We start from the raw sequence: 15,940 nt of genomic DNA on the forward strand, positions 1-15,940 counted from the left end.
CTCAGGTAGCCGCCCGTGGCTTTTGAGAGGCCGCATCTGGGCGGGGCCGGTTAAATTTGGGCCTATAATACCTCGACTTCACAATGTCAATGCATTTGGGCTGAAACTGCCAGCGGGGTAAAGCGGGGCATCGGCGACCCTGCGATTTAGGTACCTGTTTTCAAGTACTTTAAGTCCCCAAAAATCGTATGAGAACTTATTAACGTTAGTAAAAATCTAACTGGCGCGGTCCCCGTAGTTTTATTAAGTGCGATGATGCTGAGTCTGTCAGAAGCAAAATGTTATCCATATATACACCGATACTACCATTAAAGTGCTTCAATAAATGTTGCCGAATTCGTTTGAAACTTGAGAATACTTTCGTTTGATCTCCTCTAGGTATATATTGGGAACGAGACTAGATATATATATCGACATGAGTACAGAAGAATAACGATACGATTCTCTCCTAGTGAACTCTTTCGATCAAATAACTTGCGTATCCACAGCCAGCCAGTATGCTCTAACGACGCCGAGCGTGATATTTTCTTCAGTGGATACGTAGAGAACAAAGCCATCACAGTCAACGTTTCCAACAACCAAGTTGATGCTGCGGTTTGCAGCACCAGATATATCAATTTTTGAGAACCCTGCTATAACCCGAGGCCTGTTCCTATTCTTATCGAAGCCCGGTTGGAAACGTATATATAGGCCCCTGGCTTTCTCCGCCTCATAAAAATCAAAGCTGACGGTGCCACCACATCGTGGAGTGCCTGGGGGCACGCCTGTAACTGCTGGCGGAATATTCGGGACTAGTATATATTGCGCTGTGTATTCTTCTAAAATAGTATTCTTAGTCACTACTTTTACGCCCGCTATTCCATTCTCTGAAGTAAGCTGGAAGTCGATATTGAGCGATTCTGGGTTAGTTGGAGTAGTATGTATCTCATTCTGAACCAATTTGACAATGAAAAGCAACGTTGAATAGTTGTCCAAGTTGTAGGTTTGCTTCAGAGGAACAAAAACGCTTTTGGCCGTAACCTTGCCTGTAATAGATTCATGGAGAACTCCACTGGTGTTTTGGAGCAACATAAACGAGCTGGCAGCCTTTCCAGCATACGTTCCAGAAGATCGTGAGAGCGTAAAAAGTCCTGCGTCGTCGATACTGATTGATACGCGTAATTTATCCAGGACTGATGAATCAATTAGCGTTAGGGCCCCGAGCTGCACCGTATCCTTTAAGGCATCTTTCACCTTCAACGGGAGCTGTTTGCTTATAGTGTCGATACTGGCGTTTCCTTGGGCACTGGGAACCTCCCCCATAGCCACTGTGAAGTCACCCTTGATTCCGGAAATTATTTTTTGATCTTCTTTGAAGTATCCTGGTACCAGAAAACTTGCTATTTCGGTATTAACTGGGTCGATGGAATTCTCTAAAGCCCCTACAATCTGATTGATAGGCCTATCAAGGCGGCCATATAAATCTCTTGCCACCGATCGCGCATTAATAACAACCGGCAGGAGACTGTTTTTCACGGCTGTTAAATGCGGGTACAAATTAGCAATCGGTGACATTGCCCAGTTGTTCGATTCGCTTCGAGACCCACCCTCATGAAGTATTTCTAAGTGTTCAAGCGCCTCAGCCCTGCAAGCTAAGAACGGGTATATCGCGGCACAAACGGCCCGTATGTCCTCATCATGTTGTACTTGAGTGTACTTTACGGATTTAATCCATCCCACAGCTTTTTCTTCGAGTTTTGATTCTTGCGAATGCCAGGTCTCTGGGACTAGAGATGTCTGTATGATATTGTCACGTTAGCCAATCTATTATGGTTCGCGAGAACGTCCGAACTGATCACGATCATCCGGCGTTAACAAATAGAGAATGTTCGAATCGATATTTACCAATCCTAACATAGCATCAACATGAGATACCATTCTGTTATAGCATATGATGAGCTCCTCAAACAGAGCCTCTAACTCCAAAAGTTGCGACTCCGAATTAACTCCCTGACCCAAACGTCCTTTGATCTTCTGGATCACCCCCTGTGTCTCATTATAAACTGACGTCACTGAACAAAATTTAGCTAAACTATTCTAACTAACTTTCATACGCGCAGTTTTGACTTTTTCAGGGAAGTGACTTACACTGTTTTAGGCTCTCTTCGTAATTTGAGAAGTCGCTCGCGGCTTTGCCGGATTTCCAGGTCTCAGAGGTAGGCTGGATTTTCTCGATTTCAGACGCATCATCAAGCTTGACATAAGTGCCTCTAGGCCCCATTTCCTGCATCAACGAGTCAATGGCCCTTCTGATGACGTCCTCTTTAGGCATAGTTGGCCAGCCGGGGCCGGAGTCTTTAAGTTTGTTGGCCAGCGCGTAGGCGAGATAAAAAGATCCCGCCATCACTAAACGATATCTTGGGACGAATTTGAAGGATATCGATTAAAGATCAAAGTAGGTAGAATTGTGCTGTTGCTTGGCCGCAACCGAGGGAATCGGTTTTCTGGCGATTGTGTTTAACTTCGGGCCTTATTATACTAGCCAGTGGAGAAAATACAAGTATGTATTTTGGAAAATGATTGACTTCGAGGTCTAGCCAAGCGAGTAGCTACTTTGCACCTGGTACCTATATTAACTTGCAAAAACTAATCCGACAAGGGGCGGGTCGGTGAGGGGTCGGGTCGCACCTCAGAGTGGGTCCGCGGTGCCCTCGCATTTATCCTGATTGGCTCGTTCCTGCCGCAAACCTTTTAAGGTTGTTGGCTCCGCAGCACGCTAATACCGGATATATATTCGATTCTCCTGGGCTTTACCAGCGTATAAACTACGTATACATCGTCTTTGAAAAAGCTTAGACGACCTATCATAATCATTTTATTTCCGCAATCTCTTTGATAAATTGAATCCATCATAGCAATTGTTGCCTCTAACGTACCCGACTCACGCCTGAGATGCCTCTAGATCTAGCGCAGTACCGCGAGTTCGCTTTCATTGCGGCTGCAAACCAAAATAAAAGTGGCGCCGAATTCGAAGAGCCATTGGCAAGATTTATTTTGAGTAGGATCGCAGCGAAAGAAGATTTCTCTAAAATACTCACTGCCGCTACTTCGCAGGTCTGGGATGGGGATATCGATATCGCGAAGAACCTCAGCCAGGTTCTCACAAACTTGGAAAAATGGTTTGCAATTGGCGTTGTTGATGATGTGAGCGTTGCGGCCAAGATACCGCGCCCCACCATATTTGCCAAGCTAGCCTGCTCAAAGTATACAGATATACAGGGAGCTATCAAAGTGAATCCGCCCTTTGCGCCCCAAATGAAATTGTACCGACAGGATGCATATGATCCAGAGAAGGAGGATAATTTTCATATATGGATCAGGTTCTGGCGCAATATCGCTCCTTGGAGTACTCTGCTGAGAGTTGCCTTTTGGCAATGCAAATCTTTTGGGCTTCCACAGTATGTGCAAAACGACTTTGAACGCGCTCTGGGAGCGCTCTTAGAGCAGCGCGGAGACAAACTGGAATGTATGGGTGAATCCGTCACCGACATGTTTGTAGAAGATGCTGGGGAATCGTCGATTGCGGGCGTTCCTACTATCTACAAACAAAAGATAAAGAGACTCCTAGAAAGCTTGGCGGTGCTTCATAGAATCACTGAGCTGAATCCTTATGCTACCGTCTCGATCTTTAGCAAAGGATATTGTTCCGCGGCTGATATTGTTGGGAAGCCTAAGGAGGCGTTTAAAGACGAATTTAAAAATGAAACATCACTCACCAGTAACAACCGATTCACAGCTGAGAATGCTGCACAATATTGGGACACTGCAGAGCGTAAGGCCAACGAGAGCGCTTTTGATGGCTTCAAACTCATACATGATGAAAGGGGCACTGGGATTCCAATTCTCGACGAGAAGCGACCTAAAATCGACTTGGACGTTATGCTGGCTGTTAAAGCACAGACGGAGAAAACTACCAGCCAACAGATAGTGCCACCAACCTATGAGAATCTGTTTGGGAGCTACGCTGTAGATCTCTGTCCCCATGGCTGCAACTCTGTTCTCAGCCCTCTCGCCTACTTTGTCGACCTGCTCCAGTTCCTTAGACAAACAAAGACGAATGCTGAGTGGGAGTCAGACCCTCTCGTCAAAGATGAAAAATACAGTTTATTGACGCACTTTGCGGCAAGGCGACCGGATATACTGAATCTGGAACTCTCCTGTGAGAACAATATACTGACTATCCCATATATTGATTTGGTGAATGAGGTTATGGAGTCTTGGATTTACTACAATGTTGCCGCTAACCCGAACAAAAATGGCGCGTCCGTATCTGATCCAAGTGGCTCGGGCACAACAGTTGATAGTACCAAACCGAAGGAATTATATTCGAGCGGAGTCGAAATTCGAAACAATAGTTATGGAGCAGCGTCCGAGCAGCTTGCTGCAAAGCCTACCTATGTCTCCGAAACCATCTATAAAGGTTCAATCGGGAGTACAGTCTTTCCGATCGATGTATTTCCATACAACTACGCGTTTGATCGATCACGCACTATCCTCAAGGCAATGGGAACGTCTCGTCTCGATATAATCCGTCTCCATGATGCATTTTCTGCCGATAACGCTTCTGATGAACAGAAGAAGTTGGTAGGGCTATGGGGAGCGATTGCTCAAGCAATAGAATCCTTAGAGTTATTTCCGGAGGATCTAGAACCATTGACTGGTCAAAAGTTTGATGTCACAAAAACCCCATCAGAATCCCAATCTCGAGTACACGAGTTTTGGGGATATACTGGAGACACTGGTGCAGATGATATGAATGACGTATCGGAAACTCGCACCGGTTTGGCTTTCATCAAAGAACAGTTCTTGGCCCGAAGCGGGATCATATTAAGGGAGTTAATAGAATTACTAAAGTCGGACTTTATTAATTGGGATCCGTCTGGTATACCTGGCGAAATTCGCGTCGAAGACTCTCAATCCAAGAAAATTATTATTGAGATCCCAGAGGAGGACTTGAAACAAGCGAAGTTGGTTCAATTCGACAAATCAAAATTCGATCCGAAACACTGGGATCGTTTTCAACAGTTCATACGACTATACAAGAAAGTCAATTGTTCCATATCGGAGCTGGACCAAGTACTCTTGGCAGCCTGGGGCCGCGAACGGCTTGAAAAATTAGAACGTCCCGAATTAACCATCGATACTCTGGTCGAAGTGGCGGCCATATTCGACGTTGTCAAGGAGTGCGGTTTGGAGCTACACCAAGCGCTGGCATTCTGGACCGACTTCAGGCCTAAAAGTGGATCAAAGCTCTACAACGCCTTATTCCTTGACCCACGAATCGCTACTCATTATCCGGTCTTTCAGTCCCTCTCAGAAGGTAAAGATGCATCTCAACTGAATCTTGGTGCCCCTGAAGCCATTCAAGACAATATAGAAGGCCTATTAGCTGGCCTAGGGATCAAGCGACAAGACTATGGCTTTCTAAAGGCCACCTTGAAAAATCACCACGGTTCAGGCAACCCTGATGTCAGTGATATTGATCGATATCTGAGAGACTATTCGCAAATTTACAGACTGTCTCTACTTTGTAAAATAACAGGTATTCCTCCAGCCGATCTTGGCACGTTCCTGGAGTCCCCATTCATGAAGGACTTCCAAAATCCCTTCGCGAGACCTGGGCAAACCCTCAAATTTCTGAGAGCATGGAATACGTTTAAAGCCCATGGCTTCAGCGCAGATGAACTGCTACTCCTTGATGGGAATGCCGGAGACATCTGCTTGGCCGACGCTAGCGCTTATGATTCGATGTCGCGTAAGGAAAGAGACAGTGTTGATAGATCGCTCGTTGTTATCGATAGGCTCTCTAGAGCTGCAAGAAATTTAGCTGAGAAGTACAAGAATCCGGCGGAGGTTAGTTCAGAGGATGTTGAACGGTTAGCGTCTGCGCTATTTGATCGAGCGACTGTCATCAGGATACTTGCCTTCTTAAATTGTCAACCGCCATACGCCAACCCCCCTGCTGGCCCTGACGCCCCGGAAGATGCAGGCCCAATGAGTTCTGGAAACCAGGCTCCCCAAAACTCTGAGCATAAATCAGACCCTATTGCAAGCGGGATGGAGGAATTTTATGACAATAACATTGCAGAACTGCTCTTACAGAACGAGGCTGACGACAAAGAGACTATCAAGACCACACTGTTAAAACCCGACAGCAGCGGTAAAGGGGAGAAGTCGATTCTGGCAGCCGAGAAAAGGAAGGTGTTTTACAAAGCCTTGAGCTACAATTTACAAAACAAGGAATACGACCTAGAAGCTATTCAGACTCTTCTCTCTTGCAAGGTTTCTGGAATGAACGAGGACGTAATCAGAGGACTACTTTTGCGAGCATCTATGTCACTCCCTTCAGCTCTTGATTCTTCAGTTAGAGAGGACCTAGGCTTCTTGAAAGCGCTATCACGAGGTCCCATATCTGACAGTATTGCGGGTGTTCCTTTACCGACTTCCACGCATGCCTTCCTGAAGCCCGATACCTCCGATGTCTTTCGGTTTATACTAGCCAAAAATGGTGACCAAAAATTTTCTATCAAGATTGACGGCAAATCTTACGTGTTTTCAGAGGGCTATACGGGCAGCAACTCCTTGGTAACGCCCCCATTAGCACTCATGTCTAATCACTTCTACCTCCTTGAGGTTCCGAATAAATCATTCGAATTCGGGAATTTAAGATGGCGAGGCGTCAAGTCAGCAGATACTGAAATATCCGCTGCATGTTGGACCGAGCAGACCTTGCAAAACTCCATCGAATGCAACGTTCTTCTCAAGCTGGACATGCTTGGGCTTGTCATGGAACGCTTTAGCCTTACATTACAGGAGATTCTGACCATCGAAAAAGATCAAATACGATTTCAAGAAATAAATTTTGGAAATATTGATTTAAAGACGCTATCAGCTATTCAACGCTATGTGGAATTGAGGGATAATGTTGGTCCAGGAGAAACAATTTCAGGAGGCCTGCTCCCTCTTTTTAATATCGTTGATAATAACCCTACCATTGATGATAAAACGCTCCCTGGCGTTCTTAGTAAGGCGACCGGCTGGCCGGAAAAACATATCAAGGGATACCTGGAGTTGAAACGCGCAGCCCTTCAACAAACGGAAGGAGATACAAAAACGACTTCGACGGATGTAGACCCTACTAAGACTGCCGGCGCGCAAGCTGATTCGCCCGGTACGACGCTAGGAGAATCAGAGAAGGATGATCAAAAATCGAACGATAAGTCCTTCGAAAGTTTTGTCAAGAAGGTGACGGAAATAAACGAGCTCATCAAAATACGGGATATCGTCAGAGTCCTGGACAGTCTCAAACCTTGGGACATCCAAGTTTCACAGCTGAAAGAATGGTGTTCACCAGGAGGAGACCCTTACGAGATAGCAGGCACGCTCGAGAAAATCTACGACTCAAAAACGCCCAAAGAAACGTGGCTCGCAACTGCTGGGCCGCGGGTGTACGACGGCCTACGGGAGAGGCGTCGTCGAGCTCTACAATCGTTCATCTTGCAGCAGCCAGAAATGAGGAAATCTAACATATTGGATGCTGATGCATTGTTTGAATATTTTATGATAGACGTGCAAATGAGCTCTAGTATGAAAACTTCACGCTTACGACAGGCGATATCTGCAATTCAGCTGTTTATCCAGCGGTGTTTGCTAAATTTAGAGGCTCCTAATGTTCCACGGAGCTGCATCCGACAGAAGCTTTGGTCATGGATGTCCAAGTACACGTTGTGGGAGGCAAACCGGCGAACCTTTCTTTTCCCAGAGAATTGGCTGGAGCCGACCTTGCGGGATACAAAATCCGACCCTTTCAAGGAATTTGAGTCAAGTTTAATGCAGAAGAATTTGACAAAAGAGACCATTGACCAATCAATCAGGAATTATGTTTATTCCTCATACAACCTGAGATCCCTTGCAATGCAAGCAATATACAACGAAAAATTTGAAACGGGAAACTTAAAAGGCCAAACTGCCGCGATACATTACTTCGGTAGAACACTCGGGGCCCCATACAAGTACTATTACCGCAAATGGACGGAGGCCGACGGCTCTTGGACTCCATGGAGCGAAATTAATGTCAATATTGTTACCCACGAAACTGATACGCAAGGGTTCACAATCGATGGCCCTGGTGCTTTTCTTGTCCCGGTAGTCTGGAATCAGCGTTTGTTCCTCTTTTTGCCAACATTCAAAACTGCAGTTGCCAAACTAAAGGTATCCGATGCCGATGGGGAGAGTGTAAAGTTTGAGGCGTTGAATAAGATTAGCGTGGACACCCGCTTCACTATACCATACCACCAGATATATCTAGGCTGGACAGAGTTTCGCGACGGCAAATGGGCACCGCTACAAACATCATCAGACTATATCGTCGAGTACAATTGCTTCAAGATACGAGACGAGCAATTCGAATTCTCGCCAGGAAACAAATTGGATGATCAAGATGTGCCCACTGCTGAGATTCTACAGGACCTTCGACCTCCGACCTCCGCATTCCATTTCACGAGCAATACTGGTCCAACAAATCTTTATGTTAATATCTTCAGGCAAACCCGGAATTCAGAAAGTCATCACAGTCGCATTGGACAATTCGAGATGTCCAGTGGGATTGTTAAAGCGAAGTCGGATAAGTGTCAACTAGATCTACAAAGTTTGCACTCGTATTCCCGTATCAAGCGTGACTCAGACTACCTTTTGTTCTCTAACCAAATGGGAGCCGAGACTACGGAAATGGATGGGACGGAAAATCACCCGTTTATAACTCCGAATCTGAAAGTGCAGACGTACTCAGACCCTGAGGCAAAGCGGCACATGAATGAGATAATCGCCGTACTCGGAAGCGGGACGAATGATAAAGCAATAATTTCAAATGAAATGGCCCCTTCCCTTATCGAGCAGTCCCTCAACCCAGTTGAGAGTCTATTTACCACGTTCGCTGAAAAGTTCGGTACAATCGATACACAGGCTTTCGGTAACTTGCAAAATACCACAACTTGGCATGAGTTGCGAACCCCGGCTGCTTTATATAACTGGGAACTTGCCGTTCATGTCCCCATGTTGATCATGGATCGTCTGGCGAGCTTTCAGCAGTTCGATCTCGCCCTCGAGGTTGGTAGGTATATCTTCAACCCTTTTGTTGTCACTCAAGATCTTTCTATGGACTTGAACGCTTGTTGGTCGTGGCCACCCTTTTCTACCCTTTCTGGTCGACAAGCCATGAATTCAATACTCGGCGATCCCCAGGCGCCTGAGTCCTTAGATACTAGAAAAACTATCGAAGAGTGGCGAAAGGCCCCATTCGTACCCTACGTTGTTGCTCGGAACAGACCCATAGCATATATGAAATGGGTGGTTATGAAATACCTGGACACTCTGGTTGCCTACGGAGACTATTACTTCCGACAGAATTCGTTGGAGAGCATCCCCCTAGCCACTCAATTATATATTGAGGCTGCCCATATCTTCGGTAATCCGGAGGTCGAGCCGGCCAGAATGGGCACCATGAAAACGACGACTTACCAAGCGTTGATAGACCAGAACAATATGGATTCATTCTCAAATTCTTCCATCAAAATGGAGTACATGTTCCCGTTTGCGGGCAAAGTTCGCGCCAACAATATCCCAGGGAACACCAGCCAATCTGTTGCAGCAGAGATAGCTAAGAGCATCTTGGGCTTAAGGGCCACTAGATATTTTGGGCTTCCACTGAACCCTAGAATTAAGGAGATAGGCTCGCTTATCCAGGACAGACTCGGTAAAATTAGGGCATGTTTGGATATTAACGGAGTTCCCCAGCACCTACCACTCTTCGACGCGCCAATCGACCCAGGAATGTTGGTGCAAGCTGCGTCAAGTGGAGACGGTGGGGGCTTAGGCGCTGCATTGTTCTATGTAGACCAGCCGATGCCTAACTACAGGTTCCACCGTGTTCTCCAGAAAGCGCTCGAAATCTGTCAGGAGCTCAAAGGGTACGAGAGCACCTACCTATCCGTAAGGGAAAAGTGTGACGCAGAAGCTCTTTCTAGTCTCAGATGCAAACAAGACCTAGCAATAGGTGCGCTTACTCAAGATCTAAAGGAGCTAGCGCTTGGGGAAGCAAATAAAGCAATCGAATCTTTGAAAGAAAGCAGAAGAGGTCCTGAGTCACGAATGAAGTACTTTCTTCGTCTTCTCGGTGAAGATGCTGCCTTAGTTCCAGGCGAAAACACAATGTTCACGGAGATAGAGCAATCTATCGACAAACCGACGAGCGACGACCTCCGGTTGAATATCAGCGAAGTCAGAGAGCTAGAGTTCGCGGACAAGTCCCATAGTAAATCCGAGGAAGCAGCGCAAATGGAACTAGCAGCAAGCGTATTGCACCTCATCCCGTCAATAGCTATGAACTTATCTCCATTAGGGTGTGGAACAGCAGTCGACTACGGGGCACAGAACATTGCGGCTTTCTTAAGTACTGTCGCTAGTTTCAAGCGGGTGGACGCGGACAACCTGTCTTTTGAATCATCTAGACATGCAAGACGAGGGGGCCTGCTCAGTCAAGTGCAAGAGCGGAGACTTCAGGCCAATATTTGCGGGTACGAGCTCAATAGCATCGACTCCCAGATTAGAGCGCAGGAAATTCGGATAAAGGCGGCCCAAAAAGATGTTGACACAATTATTCTTCAGAGGGAACACATGAAACAATATGACGACTTCTTGAGATCTAAATTTACAAGCGAAGAACTCTACACCTGGCTCGATAACACCTACCGACAGACCTATTTTCAGACCTACAACCTAGCCTTCGATATTGCAAGAAGCGCAGAGCGAGCCTACAAATTTGAGAAAGGTGACGATAGTGCTCAGTTCATCAGCCTAAATAAGAACTGGAACTCGACCCGAGAGGGGCTGGGAGCCGCAGAGGAATTGTACTTATCCCTCAAGCGGCTCGAACTCGCATATATGGAACGGAAGCCTCACGACTATGAGATTAGGAAAAACGTCTCCCTTCGTCAGATCGATCCTATTCAACTTCACGAACTCCGTGAAACAGGGACGGCGGAGTTTGAGATACCTGAGATTCTGTACGATATGGATTTCCCAGGGCATTACCAGCGACGAATCAAGACCGTCTCAATTTCTATCCCATGTATCGCTGGGCCTTACCAGCCTATCAGCTGTGTTCTGAGGCTCCTGGACCATAGATATCGCTCTAGCACATCTCGACTAGACTCTTATCAGGAATCGACTACATCTCCGGATGATAGATTCCGAAGCATTAGGGTTCCGGTAACGAGTATCTCTACCAGCTCAGCTAATAATGACTCCGGAATCTTTGAGCTCAACTTCCAAGATGAAAGATACGTCCCGTTCGAGGGCGCTGGAGCAATCAGCAGGTGGAGGGTCGAGTTGCCCAAGAAATACAAACAATTTAGCTATGATACAATCAGCGACGTGGTTCTCCACGTTCGGTATACTTCGAAGGATGGTGGAGGTATAATGAGGCAAAAAGCAGAGGATAATCTCGAAACACTCTTTAGCGGTACATCGGTGTTCCAGCTACACTGTGTTATTGATATACCCAGTGATTACTCTAACGAATGGTACCGAGGCATCCGAGCTTCGTCTGCAACCACTCCCTCAAGCGGGAAAATCGCGCTTGAGAACATTCAGCAGCAACTTCCCTTCCATTCTCAATCCGCGATATCCATGACCGTGGCTTCAGTTTACGTATATACAGACGTCGATTGCGACAGTATTGTCTTGAAGTACGGTGTGGATCAAGGGGAAACGTCCATTGCATTTGGACCTCGCGACCCCGCCGAGTCCAAAGGTAAGAAGCCAAACACTTTTAAATATATATCCGTGGACACGAATACGAAACGTGAAGCCTTTGCATTCGACTCAAGCTGGAGATTAGAGCTGGGCCAGGTGAAAAACGCCGCCACAGCGAAAAGATTCTGGCTCGTTTTTAAGTACCAGGTAACCTTTTAGAACAAGAACTAGTGTAAGTACCCCCTTTTACCAGGATCGGTGATTTTTTGGTAAATGGTTGATTAATTATCTAACTAACTTCTAAGCTACGTATAGAAATTATGGTTAATCAATCAACCATGCGATTTTTATTATAGAATCTTTGTAGATCAATAAATCTATCCTTTTTTCTGGTCTGCATAATTTTGAGTTTATTATATTAAGGTTAATATGGAGTATTTTTTTATTTTATTTACTTTGATTGAGGTTAGACTTATGATAGTTTGTTAAACGTAGGTATAACTAGTTTTGTAACACTAAATATATAGTATATGTTGAATATTATATTTTTTCTTACTATTCTTTGTTTTTTTTATAGTTATAATAAAGTTTTTTTATCTTTACTGACATAGTAAAATTCTATATAATATTTATTGGATTTTGATTATTTGTAGCCTGCCGTTTGGCAATACGCTGCATAATATTGATAAAAGAAGTGCAAAGCATAGCTTCACTAACTACAGAAGCCCAGAAAACAGCTGTATAACCATAAAGATAACGGTAGGCATACTTGCAAGCTGAGGAGTCTGGCGACGAGACAAGCGCTACTCCCCATTGTGGTAACATCTATTAGTCCCTTTGCGCGGTTGCGCGGAACTGAGCTCAGCCCATTCCAATTCTGAGCACCTTTAACCTCAACGAGGGGACGATTACGTGATTCTCGTGAACCCGGTTCCAGTGATTGTTCAATTTTTTACGTTGGGAAATAGCTCCAACGGAGCAACTCGTGCAAATGCGGTGTCGACTGGTCTCGTAAACCAGACAACACGTGTCGACCCTAGCCTCGAGACCATGTCGACCCAACCTGTTACAACATTGTGGACGCAAAATTGTTCTAGTTGGTATATACAACGATGGATCCACGCATATGTTGGGCCAACAAAAGCCAGTCACATTATCCACCGAATCCAACGGAAATAGAAACCGCAATTGCGGGATTACAAAAACGTTATTGCGACAACAAGAAATCTAGAGAAATGTTGGTTGGTTTTAGAAGGCGACAAAATGTTTTCGTAGTCGTCTTCCTTGGCCTTTACCACTATATTAGAGTATAGTATCAAGGTTTCGGGTTAATTCCCGGAGCTAGACGTATTACGCTCTGGATGCTGTCTTTTCCGCGCATTGGAAGCTATCATTGGCTCAGGTCTCCATACCAGTGACTGCAGAATTACAGTACCAGGATATAGTATTGAAGAACTTCATCCCAGTGGGGTTTAGTAGTCATGAAAAATAGAGCCGCAAAGCCAATTAGATCTATAGAGAGGAATTATTTTATCCGATCCCGGCGGAAGACTATAGTGCTGCTTTGCGAATGGCGACATGCATATGTGCCCATTCAAAGCCTCGATTTTTGGTTTTGTGCGAGTATGTGGGTACTTACACACGGACAACGAAACCGAGTCTTAGCGAGGTCCAGTTGTCCAGCCAAAGCGCCGCCCACTCGAGCACTCTGTTGACATCGGATCAATTCTTCAACTTCGAAAAACCAGTATGTTCCCTTGTCGACTCTCCGACACTATGAAACCACCACCTGATGTGCATTTGGTTAGACAGCATGGGCTGGTTTATTGCGTGTTGGCGGCTCGGAAACGGTTGGTAACAAGTGGCGGTGGCGACGACCAGTGGCGGTTACTTGTGGCATCGTGTGGTGTCAAGTGACAGCGAGGTGGCTGTACTTTTCATCTTTTCATCTTTTTGCAATCGCACATTTGTTATTATATATAATTATACGGTACGCGGTTTGAATTAGTACGGGGTCCATTGTCCTTGTCGTTGGGAGAGAACGCAAACCGGAGATGGCAGTGACGTCCAGGGTAGAGATATTGGCACGTTCGTAAGGGGGTAAACAACGACTAGACGCTTAAGGAGGCTGGAGTCCTCGATCTTTATGAGAAAATGTCGCAATCTGCCCAAATGATCAAATTATTCGAGCACATTTTTGAAACTACAATATCCGAGGCTAACAGGATTGTGTTAACAATACGTAATTGACGTCGTGACCTACGGTCATACCCGGGGATCGGGGGGGGGGGGTGTCCATTTCCACAGCACATGCATACACACTACCGAACGTTGCAGTAAGTTCTGAGAGACCCTTCGCATATGTTGTCGTTACCAATAAGCTTAAACGGGTCTAAAACCCACAATAGTTCTGACGCCAGGCTAAAAGCCCAACAAACCCATACTTCAATCTGAATATTTACAAGGTACTCAGATAAACTGATATCAACATTTTCATTTTGGCTTATCTCATTTTCAGCTTCTCATAAGCGATTAAACGAGCTAGCGAAACCTGTACTAAGGACATCTTGTAGAGATTTCCGCTTCAATTAGAATAAAACCTTCTTCCGTGATCATGTGCAAAGCTTTGGCTTAAACGTTCCTTCGCGAAACTGTTGCAGCTTGGCTTTCGACCCCTCCACAAACCTGGCTTCATCCCACCCTTTCAACAAACTCTCATTCTTCACCAGCTCCCGTGCCCATTTCCCGAAATTGGGTAGATCGAGCAAATTCTTCTTGAACGACTGCGGAAGCAATCCGCTATCTGCGAAGGCAAAAAGCCTAAGAAGAACCGGCGCCGCTACGATCTATATTTGAATATTCGTGTGAGTCAGCGTACGTATATTCCCAATGAAAACCAAAACTTTATGGCAATAGTGCTGGTACTATGTGAACGGATGGGGTCCAGATATAGGGCTGGCATACCTCGGCCACCGTAAACTTGTCCTTTCCTCCAAGGAATACCCCTCCGTTGTCGTCTTCCTCCTTCTCTAATAGCGGCTCGACCTCCTTTTTAATCGCTGCCACAACCAAATCCTCAACTTCCTTCGCTTCCCTCTCACCCCCGAAACTAGCCATATATACTTTTTCGAATAAAGGAGTAATTTTATTCTCCCAAGTACTCACAAACCAGAAAATCCGCGTCCGATTGATGGCAGCGGCCACTCCTCTTTCTGGGGTCGGAGCTAGATGATTTGGGAAAAGATTGCCCAGAAAGTATATTATCATGAGGCTGTCGGTTAAAATTGTCTCCTTATTATCATGATAGTCCGGGGAGGTGAATGTGAGGGTTGGGACGGTACCGCGAGGGTTTATCGCTAGATAGGAGGTTGAACGAGGTACGTCGAGATCAACGACGACTGAAGTAAAAGGAAGGGAAAGCTCATGGAGAGTGGTGATGACGCGATGGACAAAAGCGCACTCCGGATTAGAGTATAATTTCAGGGAGATATTCGGGGTAGCCATGATTATTGAGTGCTCATGTCAATATTGGTTTATGGTCCCAAGTTATTTTGATTGAGTAGGTGGCAAAGTGGATTAATGGGCGACTCAACTCGCCTTGATATAGGACTCAGAGGGGTATATATTACCCACCGGCCACCTCTGTCATTTTGGCTCCATTGGTACGGCTGGATACAATTCTTATAAGATTTAACACTTCAAAGAGTCTTCACACCCACGACTAATAGTAAGAAGGTATTCAGTTGAGCCTGAGGGAGCAGCTAGGATGTACTACCAAGTCGGCGTATGTATATGCCCCATTATTTTTGCAGCTCGGAACGCGCATACAATCCCATTCATTCTCGCTGTAAGGCAAATTCGTACTCCAGACTTGGAGGATAGTGAAAGCTTATGTTATTGGGGTTAGAAGTCTTGCGCAATTGCGGATGTATATGCATGTTGTCTCCGCGATAGATTGATAGACCTATTTGTAAATGAAATCATTGTAATGCTGAGGTAATTCCTTAGTCATAGTCAAAAACGCAAAACGATCGTATCCTGATTTCCGCTCTCGCGCTATGCCTAAGGCATATATTTTAAGCAAGGTTACCCCAACATGCAGGTACCTGTTTTAATTTTGATGGCTGAAACCAGAGGCTTTCTGACGTAG

At 45.6% G+C, this 15,940-nt stretch overlaps 3 protein-coding genes across 3 annotated transcripts; 1 reads left to right on the top strand and 2 right to left on the bottom strand.

The window, feature by feature from the left end:
* Positions 1-465: 465 nt before the first annotated feature.
* Positions 466-2,383, bottom strand: AOL_s00006g533 (uncharacterized protein; the record flags this gene model as incomplete). The annotated part of the gene is made up of 3 exons (XM_011119842.1): positions 466-1,776; positions 1,885-2,051; positions 2,128-2,383. 3 exons carry the CDS (start codon positions 2,381-2,383, stop codon positions 466-468), a joined length of 1,734 nt encoding a protein of 577 aa, XP_011118144.1.
* A 548-nt stretch (positions 2,384-2,931) lies between these two features.
* On the top strand, positions 2,932-12,009 carry AOL_s00006g534 (uncharacterized protein; the record flags this gene model as incomplete). Its single annotated transcript, XM_011119843.1, has 1 exon — positions 2,932-12,009. The coding sequence occupies one exon, from the start codon at positions 2,932-2,934 to the stop codon at positions 12,007-12,009; it is 9,078 nt and encodes a 3,025-aa protein (XP_011118145.1).
* Positions 12,010-14,402: 2,393 nt separating this feature from the next.
* Positions 14,403-15,294, bottom strand: AOL_s00006g535 (uncharacterized protein; the record flags this gene model as incomplete). The annotated part of the gene is made up of 2 exons (XM_011119844.1): positions 14,403-14,636; positions 14,755-15,294. 2 exons carry the CDS (start codon positions 15,292-15,294, stop codon positions 14,403-14,405), a joined length of 774 nt encoding a protein of 257 aa, XP_011118146.1.
* Between the last annotated feature and the right edge of the window lie 646 nt (positions 15,295-15,940).

This window comes from Orbilia oligospora, assembly GCF_000225545.1.
Source record: "Orbilia oligospora ATCC 24927 unplaced genomic scaffold scaffold00006, whole genome shotgun sequence".
In the NCBI taxonomy this organism is placed as follows: Eukaryota; Fungi; Ascomycota; class Orbiliomycetes; order Orbiliales; family Orbiliaceae; genus Orbilia; species Orbilia oligospora.